Consider the following 16,488-nt stretch of genomic DNA (forward strand, 5'->3'; position numbering starts at 1 on the left):
CAGGGTCATTAGGGGACTGCATTTTTAGGTTTTAAAAAGTGGGTGGAGCCACCAACAGCCAATCAGATGTCACCTATTGATTTTTTTTGTTTTATTTAAATTTAAAATGCTGCCTTACTCACACTATTTATGTCAGGGTTCCCAAACTTTGCAGTCACTGGCTGACTACATATTCAGGGTTATAACAAGTGGGTGGAGCCACCAACAGCCAATCACATTTCACCAATTTACTTTTAATGGTGAAGTGTAAAATGCTGTCATTCTCAGAATTTTTATGCAAAGTTTTTTTTTTTTTTTTGCAAAGTTGGTCACTGGGGGACTGCAGTTCAAAAATAGAAAAAGTGGGTTGGGCCACTAACAGCCAATCAGATTTCATTCTTTGAATTTTATTGGTTTAAATGTAAAATGCTGTCATTCTCACACTATTTATGTCAGGGTGCCCACTGTTTGTCACTGGGTGACTTCGACCCAAGGTTAGAAAAAACAGATCAGATTTAATTCAGTGACTAGGGATGTAGCGAACCTTAAAAAAAAAAGTTTGCGAACCGGTTCGCGAACTTACGCCAAAAAGTGCGAATATTCGCGAACTTTGCGAACCCCATAGACTTCAATGGCAAGGCGAACTTTAAAACCTAGAAAAGCCATTTCTGGCCAGAAAACTGATTTTAAAATTGTTTAAAGGGTGCCACGACCTGGACAGTGGCATGCAGGAGGGGGATCAAGGGCAAAAATGTCTCTGAAAAATACTTTGTTGACACAGCGTTGCGTAAAACCGCAAAGGCAGCTGGCAGACCGAGCGGAAATACGTGGCGTTTTTTGCTATTTCGCACTATTAGCACCATGGAAACGGGATTTGCTGAAAAACGCCATGTGTGGCTTGTGCGGCGTTTTTAGGCCGAGAAAAAACGCAGCGGAAAAACGCCACGCGAACCCAAATTGTGAACATACGCGAACAGTTCGCAAACTTGCGAACACCCGATGTTTGCGCGAATTAGTTCGCGGCGAACAGTTCGCTACATCTCTATCAGTGACTTCATGTTTTTCAACCCAACATGAAGTTTGTTCTCAAACTTCCCTTTCTAGTTATATAATGTTCTTATTCACACTATAAACAATGTTCCCAGTTATTTGTGTCATCCACTCTTGGCCATACAGAAATTTTCTATAGTTTATAAAAAGAATTTTGAGGGAAGATAAAACATATAAATTTTTTTCTTAACAGAAGCAAGCAACTTATCTTATCTAGTAAATGGGTTTAGTTCTGAGAAAACAAGTACTAAAATGAGTTCTAGCCCCTTAAAGGAGAATGCAAGTCAAAATTTAAAAAGCATACTGCCCAATAGTCCTCCTATTGTTTAGTAAAAACACCACACTTTTGGCTCACCTAATCAAATATTTACTCAGTCACACTTACTTCACATTTTCTAGAACAGGCAGCCATCTCTAAAAAGGTATTCTCCCTTCCTTTCCCTCCTTGCTTCATACTGCACATGTGTTTCATTCCCTCCCCCCCTCCCCTCTGCCAGATCCGCTTCTGATTGGCTGGTGGGTATGTGTAGCTCAGAACAGCAGACAGGATCAAGTTACACACATGCTCAGAGAATAGGAAGGCTGCCGCTGGCACCTACAGGAAGGACAGAGAGATTTCAGTGATGTTACTGTAGTCTTCACACTGCTGTAGGCTGCCAGCACCATATCTCAGAGAAGCACGCAGGGATCTGGGAATTTAGATATGTAGTAAGTACTTAAAAAGAATGCCTTTAGACTTACTTTTAATTTATATTAACCTTTCATTGTCCTTTAAACATAAATGTCAAGAAAGTATGAAGAAGTCAGTAATTAAACACCTTTTCCATGTTTGGTTTTGTATGTTTACCAGAAAGACTAGCTCTAGGTCTCTACCCAATCCCTATTTACAACTATTTCTTTATTTCCCAGGATTAGTGAAGAACAATATAACAGCAAACTAGTAACGCTTTCAAAGAATGGAAGGCAAATGAAATTTTATGACAACCAAGAAAATGTGATATTCTCATGGAACAAAAATCAATTTTCTGTAAGTATATATATATATATATATATATATATTTATATATATTGTATGTATATCTTTATTTATAAACCGCTACTTATGTACACAGCGCTGTACAGTAGAATACATTAATACAAACAGGGTGTTAATAAGATAATAGATAAATACAAAGTATAATAATAAATACAGATAAATACAGCAGCAATAAGTTAAGAGTCGAGGACACAAGAGGAAGGAGGTCCCTGCCCCGTAGAGCTTACAATCTATATGGGAGGGTAACTAACAGACACAAATAGGCAAATATAAGTGCTGTAGGTCACAGTGGGTGACACTACAATATAAGTGCCAGTTCCCAGATTAGGTGCTGGGTGAGTGCTCCAAAAGGTAGTCTTTAACCTTAGTTTTAAAAATACTGGGGGAGGATTCTCTCCGGAGGAAATCAGGGAGGGCATTCCAAATGTAAGGGGCAGCCAGGCAGAAAGGTTTAAGGCGGGAAACCGCAGTAGTAGTGGGGGGGCGCAACCAAACGATTGCTCTGCGAGGAACGAAGGAGTCGGCCGGGAACATACGGAGACACAAGGGACGAGATGTAGTGAGGAGCAGAGGAATGGAGGGCTTTGAAGGTTAGGAGAAGAAGTTTGTAAGAAATTCTTTGTTTAATAGGAAGCCACGATAAGGACTTTAGCAGGGGAAGGGCCTGAACTCTCCTGGATGAGAGGAGGAGAATTCTGGCAGCAGTGTTTAATATAGACTGTAGGGGGGAAAGATGGGAGTTAGGGAGGCCGGTTAATAGCAGGTTGCAGTAGTCCAGTCGTGACAGGATGAGAGCATGCATGAGCAGCTTAGCTGTTGCAGTAGAAAGAAAGGGATGAATTTTGGCAATATTGCGTAAGAAAAAGTGACAGGTTTTGACAGTGGTGTTAATTTGGTTAGAAAAGGAGAGACTGGAGTCAAAGATCACCCCCAAACAATGTGCCGAATCGACGGGGTTGATGAGGGTGCCATCAATAGAGATAGAAAAGGGGGGGTAGGACCAGGCTTAGGCGGAAAGATCATTAGTTCAGTTTTTGTTAGGTTGAGTTTGAGGTGGCGTTGGTTCATCCAGTTAGAGATGGCCAGGAGGCAGTTAGAGATTTGAGTCTCAGTTTCAGCTGTTAATGAAGGGGTCGACAGATAAATTTGGATATCATCAGCATACAGATGGTATTTGAAGCCAAATGAACGGATAAGATCTCCCAAGGACAGCATGTAGAGGGAGAACAACAACGGCCCAAGTACAGAGCCTTGAGGTACCCCCACATTAAGAGGAACTGGAGATGAGGTTTTATTAGCATAGGAGACAGTGAATGAACGGTTAGAGAGATAAGAGGAGATCCAGGATGCAGCCTGACTGCGGAGACCAATCGAATGCAGAATTTGCATCAGGAGGGAGTGGTCAACCGTATCAAACGCAGCCAATAGATCTAGGAGGATTAGTATGGAAAAGTGACCTTTGGCTTTGGCAACCTAAAGATCGTTTGTAACTCTGCACAACGCTGTCTCAGTAGAGTGCGCAGACCGAAAACCAGATTGCAGAGGGTCTAATAAATTATGGTCATTGAGAAAGTTAGTAATACGGGAGAAGACAATACGCTCTAAGATTTTGGAGGCAAGCGGTATATTTATACAGTGTTACTTGTATACACAACTCTGTTTATGTTAACAATAAATTAATAGAACAGATGGGGAACAATACAATAACTGGATATAAATAATTGTATACAAATACATTTAAGATTTAGTCCTAAGATACAAGAAGAAGGAACAACCTACACCATAGAGCTTAACCTAAATATGCACTAACCTCATTATCTTGCTAAAGTCTTTTGGTTTATAAATTTTTATGTCTATACTACATAGCCAGAACATACTGGCTATGTAGTATTTGTCTTTTGGGCAGGATAAGTAAAACAGGCATGACATTAGAAACTGGTGGGTCCTGAATAAACTTGCTCCAAAACCATAATCTGCCCAAATACTGCCCTGTTTTTGGGAAGCCCAATCACTAGTTATGAGCGAATATGTCTAAAGAATTTAAATAGTGTATACATTAAGAACTGTTTTTGTCATATTTTTCTGTTTTCACCACTACGTTAATTGATGTGAGCTTTTGTGGATGACTGCAAAGTACTGTAGTTAGCATGCAACTATATAAAGCTTTTATTCAATATGTTGTCCATAGCTCATCCCCATAGTGATTTGTCGTGAAAATGATGGGAACTGTAACTGTAACTGGAGTGATTGTGCTGGATGCATAAAATCTACAACAGTGGCAATAGCTGTGCAGGTTTGCTTTAAATCCTACCGGATGTGGTCCATTTTTATGGTGCCATGATGTAGAATTTATGTTCAAGGGTTCCAGTATGGGAATTGCCTGTTTATCTGGCAACTGGCTGCATTAAACCTACATAGGCAACATGGAACAATGTTCTTTTTCATGTACTTAATTATCAGAGGAAGAAAATAGGTATCTTTTTATAGCGCAAACTAAGAAATGTATAGAAAAATAATACATTCTTTTCTTTTTGTTTAGTTGAAGCTCAGAAAGGCTTACGAAGTATGTGGTCTTTGCGAAGGATTTAAAAATAATCAAGGTAAAAAAAATTATACCTTAGCCTAAGATGTTTCATTTTATTTAATTGTTTCATTTAACTAGGTAAAACAATTTTAGCTACTAGGTGGTTTTAATCTGCTATGGTTAGGTTGTAAGGTTAGCACAACAAGCCAAAGAAACACACCATCTCATAAATCATAGCTTTAAAAGCTACCTGAAGACTGTAGGTTATTATTAGAGATGCAAGTCAAATCCACTATTTTCAGCCGAACCCCAAATCCTTTGTAAAAGATTTGGCTGAATACCAAACTGAATCCAAATCCTAATTTGCATATGCATATTAAGCTACAGCAGGGTTAAATAGAAGCGAGAACTTTGCGTGCTCTTAGAAACGTTTTTACTTCTGTTTTCACATGACCAAAAGTCATGTGATTTTAAGAATTCGGTTTGGCCAGGCACTCAAATTTGACCAGTTCTGAATCCTGCTGTTAAAGGCCAAATCTTGACGAAATCCCAAACCAAATCCTGGATTTATTTTAGGAAATGTGTGCCAGTTCTGGTGTGTTTGGCTTGTTAAAGTGCTTTAGCATTCAAATATTCTAGAATACAGAACTGAAATGTCTTTCATGTAAGCAAAACTATCAACAGACAGTATGTGAACACAGTCCAGGGACTTTATGTAACTCCACATTTTGGCCTTAGTGCACTATGCTCACATACATAGCTTGTTTCCACAGATTCTTGTAGCACTAAGGATTGGGAATTCAGTCTTATTATATAATTTTAATACATTATTATTATTATTATTATTATTATTATTATTATTAACATGTATTTAACATATTTCACAACACTGTACAATAAATAGGTGTATATATTGAACATACAGGTTTACATACAAAGCATTTATTATTTGGTAAAAGTGAGGAAGAGGGCCCTGCGTAAAAAATCTTACAATCTTAAAGGAGAGGGGTTGAAACACAAGATGTGGGTATGGGCAAGATCAGAAGTCTGCAAGGTGAGAGATGTAGCATAGGGTACTGATTTTGCAGAACACTAAGTTATGTTAAACTAAATGTGGTATAAACTTCTATAAATTGGGAGAACAGTCGTGGGAAAGAATTCTAGAGAAGGGGAGCAGCTATTACAAAGTTATGAATACAAGTGTGTGAGGAGGTAATGGAGGACCAGGTCAGTAGAGGGGCATAAAAAGGGGGGGGGGTGTATCTAGAGATAAGTTCAAAGATGTATCATAAGGCAGAGTTATGAACTGCTTTAAAGGGTTATTAGTTTACATTTTTTGGCTGAATAGTAGCAGAAGCCAGTGCAGGGATTGGCAGGGATTCTGACTGGGATTTGCACCAGTAACACTCAAGTGTATGTGACTGTCTTTGAAAAGATTTAGTATGAGCTATGTCCCAATGCTGAAGCTGTTTGGATCTACTGTGTTTTAGTTTTGCAGGAGCAAGCTAATTAATGGCAGTGGTGAGTGTGCAATAGTAGGCAGAGGTAGCCAGCAATAGGACAGGAAATAACTGAAATATTAGAATAAAGAGAGTCAAAGGAGGAAGAGAGATATGACATGTCCAGCGTTTGCAGGTAACGATAGGTACATCTTCTGAGAGTGTAATAGCCCTCTATTATATTTTTTTATACATTTCAGTATACATAACTAACAAAAGGATTCTATTTATAAAGTATACATACAGTATATGAAACTATACAGTATTTGCTGGAAATGTAACATAATAATTAAAAACATAGTACACTTTAAATATTGTACGTGATGACATAAAATAACCTCACATAATTATGCAATGGTTTTCTGCATTTCTTTATGATAGACCAAAAAGAGTTTTTTGAAAGACACATAACTGAAAGAAATGGTGAAACTACAATTATTACACCTGACCCTGACCCTGAGGATGAAGGAACAAAGGTACATACTGTAATATATTTCTTTTATGCTAAGTTTAGATTTTCATATCACACTGTTTTTTTTGTAAAGGTATAAGTGGTTAAAAACAATGATCAAAATGAAGAATATAGGAAATAATGTATCCCATATGGTAAAATATTACAAGTGTTAAAATTTAATTCCATAACGTTACTACAGTCGCACAGTCATAACCTGGCAAATCTATATCCCAGAAGTGCCTACATGGTTCAGGCTTTATAAAATTAAAATTCAGACCAATCTATCGGTAGTGACAAAAAAAACATTAGCATCTCTAATGTCTAGATAATCTGCTGGTTGATGGACTTTCTGTAACCTTAAGGGCTCTGGCACACGGGGAGATTAGTCGCCCGCGACAAAACTCCCTGTTCGCGGGCGACTAATCTCCCCGAGTTGCCTTCACCTGCCATCCCACCGGCGAACATGTAAGTCGCCAGTGGGATGGCACACGTGGCGGCGCGATTTCGGGAAATCGCAGAAAAAGACTCGCGATTAGTTGCCCGTGAATAGGGAGTTTTGTCGCGGATGACTAATCTCCCCGTGTGCCAGAGCCCTTAAACTGAAGTCTAAACAATAGACACTGATACAAAAAACTTGTGCGGATAATTTTTCCAAGGCAAATTTTTGTGTCTGTTTCTCAAAACAATCGGCCAATAGCAAAATGCAGAAATTTGCCACAAATTCATGCCTGATGAAAAGCCTTGCTCATCACTAATATCCACTGCTTTGATCCAGATGAATACAAAAAACCCAGCTTGAAGGCCATGCCAATTATGCCTCAAAAGGGGAAAAAATTCCTCCTGACCCCAATGGTGATGGTAAACATTCCCTGGATCAAGCATTTGACATTCATTTAACAAGAATGACACCATGCAGACTTTCACAATTATATGATGTTACCTAAACCACAATATGTTTATTGTGGTTTAGGTAACATCATATAATTGTGATACATGCAGGAAAACATTCACATTCAGTTATTAAGATAATATGAGAACATAAAGAAGAGAAACACTTGACATTTCACAAAGTATGCAAAAATGATGGGAATGTGGGTGGGATGTCTCTGCTTGTTCAAAAATAGCAAGTATAATGTTAAAAGAAAATATGGTTGCACCTTCCACATAAGAATATCCAAAATTATGGTTGTACCTTCTACAAAAGGAGGTGTCAGATCCAATGAGGATAGGAAGGTAATGTGCCTTACGGAGTATCAGGTAAATATATGCAACAAAAGAAAAGAACACCACTTGTGTGATCTTAAAGAAACTGTAACACCATTTTTTTAACATTTGAAACACTTTTTCTAAATACCTTTATAAGGAAATATATCACAGAAAAATTTCAGCAGTATAAGTGTTTTCTTAGAAAATGTACATTACTGTTAATTGAGCTCAGGTAGCAGATCTCATTTAACTCTCCTGGCAAGCTTCCAGGCAGCTCAACCCTCCTCCCCTCCCTCTCCCTGTGCAGGATAAGCCAGCGATCCATTTGAACAGACAGGCAGTCTTAGCTGAAAAGTGTAAACATCCCTCTCCCCCCCCCAAGGAAAGTAAAAAAATAATTTATATTCCTGCCTGTCTGGCACTCAATTTACCTTAATCCCTTGCAAGGGAAAGAAAAAAGGGAGGCAGATAGTGAATCAAGGGGAAAGAAAAGTTAATGTAGTATGTAACACATGTATCTACTTGCCTTGAGCTCACCACCCGTATGACAGCTGCTAATGTTATCTCAACAAAAACTAGGTAACAATTGTATCCACCTCATCACATCTCAGTATAAAGGTTAATAAATGTTACTAACTCATCTCCTCAATCCAGTGATGGCACATGCACCCATCCTGGTATCACTGATTGAGTCTCAATTGGATGTTGCCCCCCAAGCCATATCAATTGCCCACCCTGATTACTAAATGAAGTTTGTATTAGGCAAAGTCCCCTTTCCCAACCTCAGACCCCACAAGTTATCCACCCTAGCAGTTAAAAAGCCATCAACACCCTTCAACCTCCCCCCTACATGTGTATAAGGTGATGTGATAGGGAACAAAAAAGGTCCTATGGACCAAAAAACCCTGTTTCTAGGATGCTTTATGTGCAGGTCTAATGCTTTCCCAAGGCTAAAAAGAAAATGTTGCTTCCAATGAGCAAGAGCAGAAGCAGAAGGACCAAAAATATGCCAGTAGGAGGGTGGGGTTGGCCTTTTAAAGATTTCTGGAGTGTTCTCCCAATTCGAGAAGGAGGCAGGAGCTATCCCAGTGAGTAAGGGAGTTCATCAAGGGAAAGCAGTAATTCCAAAATTAGAAAAGCATTCCACTTGTTGCAAAAACTTTTTATGTCCAGTCTCAGTCCAAATTCTTTACATAAATCTACTGGCTGAAATTCTTTTGACTAAAGTGAATACCTTTTTATGGTATTCAAGTACTATGTAGTAACGAATTTATGAATTTAATAAGTTAGCTGGCCAGCCACTTTGTGTATTAATAAATTGATACTGATGGACAGAATGGTGAGACACATCTACTAATAAGGCCAGCTACTCAAGAAATGAACATGGCCTGTAGACTGGAAAAAATGCTCACCCAATCTACTCTCATAAAGCTGATTTTGCAATGAAATTTTTTTTCAATAGGCCATAGACAGCCAACCAGTAAAAATATGAAGGTCCAGTATTTTTCCTTCATCTTTTTCACAATATTGACAAACATTCACACAGACACACACACAGATGTGCTTGTGGGAAACAACTTATTTTATTTAACAGATAATACGGTGGACAAGGTTGTACCTGTACCATCATATATGAGTGCCATAATGCAAGTATGTTGTATGCAATATGTTATACTGACGATGCATAGTAAATAATAATTGAAACACTGCTTATAAATGAGCATACTGACCGATGAATGTGTTGTATTGTCTAGTATTGTAGCAAAACCATTTTAAAATGGTTTTCATCACTGGACTATGGGAGTGCTTCAACAGATGATTACATCAAAGCATGCGCTTGTGAATACAACTGCTCAGAGAATGACAAAAGGGCATGTACATGTTCAACACTTTCTGAATTAGCACGGATGTCTGGAAATGAAGGGTGTTCAGACTCTTTGAGGTTATGGAGACAAGATGAAAATGTAATATGTGGTATGAAGATTTTCTTATTTTACTAATCTTTGTAAATCAATCAAAATACAGACCTTTAGGAAAAGTAGTTACAAGCAGATTTTTACTTAATTGTGACATATCACCTGTTGTGACAGAACACACCAAATATTAGGCACAAAAACAACCAAACTGGTTCAGGCCTGGTTCAGATGCAAGTTTGGTTGGGAATGGCAGCACACATACAAAAATTACATCTTACAGCTCAGGGATTGTATTTGTTGAAATGAAATTAAGTCAGATGCTGTCTCCAGCAGTACAACTGGGTGGATTTTCTCTCACAGTATTGCACCAAAGTTGCAATAAAAAATTATGGCATTTTTTAGCTGACAATTTCCTTAAGTTGGAAGAAACTACTACAAAAGAAGGACACAAACCTTTTCACAATATCATAAATGTTTCATTTTTTTCTGTCTTTAGTGGTGCCACAACAGTGCCCTGAAAATCAAATCTATGATGAATGTGCTCCTAATTTAAAACCATCATGTTCCAATCAAGAGCCTTTAAAAGAAAAAGGAGTGGTTGGTGGTTGTGCATGTCCGGAAGGTATTGCAAATATGTATATTATATATTATATTTATTATTATGTATATTATATTATATTTACTTATGGTAAAAAAAGCTGATGACAAAATAAATTCTGTTTCCATTGCGGAATATTGTTCTGACTATAGATCTTATAATTCTATCTACCATTTCAGATAATAATGTAACTAACAGCATATGAGAAATAAGTACAGAGGTTTTTAAAATATGAGATACATTTTTAATTGCTTAAATATTTGTGCTGCCCTGCTGGCCTGGTACAAAAATTGTTTTACACTCTATGTCACACAAGAAATACTGAACTGTTTTTATTTTTCATTTAGTAATCCACTGTCATAGTAAATGGATAAGTTATTGTTACTTTTTATTTCACTAGGTCTTGTTGTTAATGACACTGGAAAAAGCAAGAAATGTATTCCTAAGTCCAGTTGCCCATGTACATTTGATGGTAAAATATATCAATCTGGAGAAACACGTCAAAGTATTTGCAACTCTGCCTGGTAAATGTCTTTGGAATACAATTAGGTTTTGTGTGCTGAAAATTAGAAATCTATGCACCGTGATTTGGGGGTTATTACTTGTATCATCAATAATTTTCTTGTTTGAATAAACATTTTTGACACTTAACAGTGTGTCATGCTGCTGCTGTGTAGCCATGGGGGCAGCCATTCAAGCTGGAAAAAAGGAGAAAAGGCACAGGTTACATAGCAGATAACTAGTAGATAAGCCCCATATAATGGGGGCTTACACAGCAGCTTACTTATATAAACTATAGTAGTCTTTCTGGGGCAAACACACCAGTTGTAGCAATGCAGGGCAACAGTACATTATATTGTAATTACTTTTATACACTTTCATTTTTTGGTGTTACTGTTCCTTTAAGTGAAGTTTATTTTGCTTGACAAACACAAGAATTTGGAGTTATTTTTTTAGGGTGACAGGTCCCCTTTAATAAATCTGTCCCTTGGTATGCATTTGTAAAGAGCTCCTAAACTGATAAAACAAATGTTTGCACAAACAAATTTGTATATCTGAAATGCCTAGTGCAATATAAGACAGGACCACTGTTTTGCAAGAAAGCAAAGACACAAAATCACACACACCTCCTAACATGTTACACATTAATACACATTGGGCTTAATCTGCTAATATAGGTATTACATTTCCCCAGTGGACTGAGCAAATTAGCTTATACAGTATATTAGCATACCTTCCAACTGTCCCGATTTTCGCGGGACAATCCCTCTTTTGACAGCTCAACCTGCAGTCCCGGATTCTTACTGAAAAGTCCCTCATTTCCCTTTGATCTCCTGCACTGAACAATAAAAAATATACAAATTTAATTAAAAGTAGCTTTAACTAATAAGCTAAACAGGTCTCTTGGGGGAGCTGAGACTTGCAGCTTAAAGGTCAATTCACCTTTTTCAGCAAAACTGTAATAACACATGAAACACCCCAAAACCCCCAGAAATGTGTTCATACTTGAAATAACCTGCCAAATTTAGTCAAATGGGAGTGGTATTTAGGTTGTGTGGTTGCAAAAATAGGTGTGGTCAAAAAATTTAGCTGTGCTGCTTGCGGCATCTATTTTTGTCCCTCTTTCCATTTTCAAAATGTTGGGAGGTATGTAATAATAATAATATATAATTAGGATTATATACCTAATGAGTTTCTATATTAGTAAGTGAGCCATACTTTATTTGAGGAAGAGTAAACACCATATCTGAATTACAAATCAACTTATAGCCTTAATAGATATTTATTTTTTATATTTTAATAGCATCTGCAATAGCGGCACATGGAATTGTTCTAAAGAAAGCTGTCCTGGAACATGCAAGGTGGAAGAAGGAATATCTATTACAACATATGATGGCAACACATACAGCATACATGGAAACTGTGACTATGTTTTCTCAATGGTATGTATAAAGACTGTATTGTCATAATTTTGTTTTCCTATAGCCATAAATGAAAATATGAAAACTAATTATACTTAAAAAATAACCACCAGCTCAAGCCAGAGGAAAGTTTAAAAAAATTGGGGTGGTTTCTGTAATTCTAAAGTCACTGTGGCACTCTGATACAAAATTCACTACCCGATTTAATTATAAACTTTAAAATCAATTCTTAACTGATTTAAATTTCTTAGTCCAAGCCATGACAGTGGCAGAATAAAGAATTACAATATATCTTGAGTAATATCTGAGTAATGAGGAAGAAAGTAAGAGGAATTTCCATCTTTGACTGATTACATCACTGTTTATCAGTGCAATACCACATATCTTTTCAATTTTCCCTTCCTATAATCCCTCATATCTGAAGTACCCTGGGAATGGTGAAGTATGTTAGGAGTTTGAAAGAGAGGCTTTCCCAAGCAGCTACATTTAGTATGTACAATAAAAGATTTATCCTTTTAGAGTTTTTCACATTTTGTTGCTTGCGTTACATCCCAGAACTAAACTTTGTTGAACTGGAGTTTTATGTCCCTGCTCAACAAAAAATAGTCCATAATGCCAAAGTGGAAAAATTATTCAGTTATCAAAACTATTGTCACATCATCTCAAAAGTAAAAATGTACCTCTTTGTGGTAGGGCTTAGCAGTATTGACTTATGATGGTCAATACTTATGCAACCAACAAAAGTTAGTTCACCTTCCGGTATGGTGCCTGAGGGAGCAGACGCACAGTGAAGCGGCTCCGTGCACGCCCCTAACCAACCAACTTTTCAGACTGCCAGACCCCCCTCTAATCACTTCCAAACATGCCAGGTAACTCACCACGGCAGAAGAAGAAGCCGAAGAAAATATCCACTTCATCGAATTCAGAGAGGGGGAAAGCATCACAAAATGAGCAGATGAAATCCAGTATGGCCGACGGGACTTTGCAAAATCACGTAGAATTACCTCAGGACTGCTCTGATTTAAAGTCACAAAATGTCAGTTACAAAGAAATGGCTCTAGCGGTAGCAAATTTGATTAACCCCACAATTGAAAAGTCTATTTCAATGGCAGTTAAACATTTACAATTAGAGATTAATAAGGTTGTAGAGCAACTTTCCTCACAAAATGTTACATTATCAGAAATGGAAGAAAGGATTTCTTCCCTAGATGATAATGCTTCCTCAGGTAAGTAAAAATACACATTTTGGAAAAGAAAACTTCAGACTTAGAAAACAAAACCATTGCCATTACCATTGAAGGATTTACCACATCAGAAACCGAGAACAGTACTGGTAAAATTCCTGGATTATTCAGATAAATTCCTGATTCTTCAGAAAAAAACAGGAACCTCTTTTTAGAAAAACATAGAATCTTAATGTTTCAAGATTTCTCTGTCAATCTATCAAAAAAGAGGCAACATTTTTCAAATGTCAAATGCTTCTTCACCATGAGGTAAAGTTTGCATTGCTATATCCCGCCATTCTAAAAATTTTCCTGTCATCAGGTGTGCATACTTTTGAAGATTTTAAAGAAGCTGAAAGGTTTGTAAATGACTTTAGGTCACATTTGGGAAAATCTGCTTCTCGTGTGTCAAAATCTCTCTCTAACTCAAAAGGGGAATTCAATGTTGATTATAATGATAACTCAAAGGCTAATACTCCCCACATTTCTAGAAAAGTCAGTCCATTTATTAAAAGGGACCGGAAAAATTACAACTCTCAACCCAGGTCCAGATCTCCCATTGACAAAATTACCTCCACACCTGAACTTTCAGAGATGGTGACCTGAATTGTACTTTGTTTGGAAACATTATTCAGTTTACTTATACTGTATGTATTTATGGGTCTGTATACGTATGCATGAGAGGGGTACGGAACAATGTTTCACTGGTTAGATTCTTTATAAAGAGTTTATTAGGCTTCTAATCCACTTTAGGAAAAAAGTGAAGTCGACTAATTCAGTTAACTTGTTATTGTAATTTCTACAATGTTTTCTCTTTATTTCTTTTTTCTAATATTGTTATACATTTTACTTTTCCATTCTAATGGTCCACATTATCACCATTTTATTGTTATTACTGCTAACTATCTATATAAGGCTAGTCTAATGTTTAGATCTCATGTTATATACATTGCTTTCTTTTTATACGGATAACATTAAAATGATCTAATGGAACGTTAATGGTATCAATTCACCGATAAAGCATAAAAGAATTCTCCAAGAGCTAAAGAAATATGATGCTGATATTGCACTACTACAGGAAACACACTTAAATGTTGATGAAAACCAGAAACTATGTTCTTCCTGGGTTGCAGATAACTTATATTCCCCTGCTATAAACAAAAAAGGTGGTGTCTCAATTTTATTTAACAAAAAGCTAAATTTCCAACTAATAAATACATCTATGGATAACTCTGGAAGGTTTATTCATGCAGAAATTTTTCTTCAAAACCAGTCATGGAATATCTGCTCAGTATATGCATATGCAACAACAATAAACCTGAATTCTATCGACATATAATTCACAGAATTAATTCATTGAGTTCCTTTAATGTGATAGTGGGTGGTGATTTTAATGAATCACATATATGGTGTTTAGATAAATGTGGCATATCCACTAATTCTTCTCACAACAAATCTAAATTATTCTCAGAATTACTAGTTCATTCAAACCTGAATGATGTCTGGAGAATCTTGAATCCCTCTAGTAAAGAATTCACCTTTTACTCCCATTCCCATGGTACGGGGACAAGAATAGATTATATACTTATATCCACCAACTTGTTAACTCATGTTTCAGATGCAACGATTGGGAATTTTACCTACTCGGATCACACTCCTATAAGCATTACTATTACTGCTAACTTTATTTCCAAATCCTATATTCCTTGGAAATTTCCAGTATTCTTAGCGGCTAGGTCTGACTATCAGCAAATGCTAAAGGATAAGTGGAAAATCTTCTTATCTGATAATGCAATTCACTCAAATAATCCAACTCTCCTTTGGGACACATGGAAAGCATTCATCAGAGGAGAAATCACTTCTTTCACAATTTACTAAGAAAATGAATTAAAAAATACTGGATTTTAGTAACAAATCAAAGGAAGCCTACATAATTTTTAAATCAACCCCAACTCAAGACAACCGCGAGATTTTTGAAAATTCCATAAAAGAAATTTAAGAACATTAATTAAAGTCATATACATGGCTAAAACTAATAAAATCCCAATCTCATTGGTGGGAATAGATAAGGAGAAAGCCTTTGACAACATCTGCTGGGATCACCTTCAAGACTCTCTAAAAGCTTTTGGTTTTCATGGCCCTTTTATTGAGTTAATTCACCTATTGTATTCGGCTCCTACTACTCAGATATTGGCAGCAGGCGAACTCTCAAAACTAATTTACTTGAAAAGAGGAACTAGACAAGGTTGTCCATTATCACCCCTATTATTTGATTTATCCTTGGAACCTTTAATTAGAACATTAAAGTCTGCTGATTCCCTGCCTGGCTTATTAATAAATAAAATAAATGTTCAACTAACAGCTTTTGCTGATGACTTACTTTTAATTGTTAAAGACCCTAATAAAAATCTTATCAACTTATTTTCCACTATTCAAAGTTATGAGGCTATTTCCGGGTTCAAAATAAACCTAAACAAATCTGAACTCATGGATGCATATGGCCAAACCTCACCAATTATTCTAAAACAATTAGGAATTAGCAAGAGTCTTTCAAGCATTAAATATCTTCATACATCTACCATCAGATCTCCAAAGGATCTACTCCTTAAATTATTTACCTATGTTAAAAAACATAATTTCTCTATGTCAAAAATGGAAAAACATCCCATTGAACTTAAAAGGAAAAATAGCTTTCTTCAAAATAATGATTTTTCTGAAATGTATTTACACTATTATAAATCTGCCTCTTTTAATCAAACATAAGGATATCAACAAGATAAAAGCAGCTCTCTTAGAATTCCTATGGAAGGGTAAAATTTCCAAAATAGCATTAAACAAACTGAATTATTCTAAATTTTATGGAGGCCTTGGTTTGTCTGATCTCAGATCCTTTAATCTATCAGCTTGAACTCGTTATATAGTGGAGTGGTTTTCAGAAAAGGATAAATTTACTAATCTACCTGGAACTTTCAACATTATCCAGCCCATATCATCTCCTATGTCTACCATTTGGAAACAGAAAGGAATAAAATACATAAAAGATATTATTTCACCATCTTCCGACAAAATTCTGGATTGGAA

General features: G+C 36.6%; 1 protein-coding gene across 1 annotated transcript in view; it reads left to right on the forward strand.

Moving 5' to 3' along the window:
• muc19 (mucin 19, oligomeric) overlaps window positions 1–16,488 on the forward strand; it is a 107,861-nt gene that overhangs the window by 11,961 nt on the left and 79,412 nt on the right. Inside the window, exons 4-10 of the mRNA XM_031898207.1 lie at window positions 1,939–2,056; window positions 4,605–4,665; window positions 6,470–6,564; window positions 9,503–9,722; window positions 10,161–10,286; window positions 10,663–10,786; window positions 12,067–12,205. Coding sequence (XP_031754067.1) covers window positions 1,939–2,056; window positions 4,605–4,665; window positions 6,470–6,564; window positions 9,503–9,722; window positions 10,161–10,286; window positions 10,663–10,786; window positions 12,067–12,205 — 883 coding nt within the window. The remainder of the gene's footprint in view (window positions 1–1,938; window positions 2,057–4,604; window positions 4,666–6,469; window positions 6,565–9,502; window positions 9,723–10,160; window positions 10,287–10,662; window positions 10,787–12,066; window positions 12,206–16,488) is intronic.

Source organism: Xenopus tropicalis, chromosome 3 (assembly GCF_000004195.4).
Source record: "Xenopus tropicalis strain Nigerian chromosome 3, UCB_Xtro_10.0, whole genome shotgun sequence".
Taxonomy (NCBI): Eukaryota; Metazoa; Chordata; class Amphibia; order Anura; family Pipidae; genus Xenopus; species Xenopus tropicalis.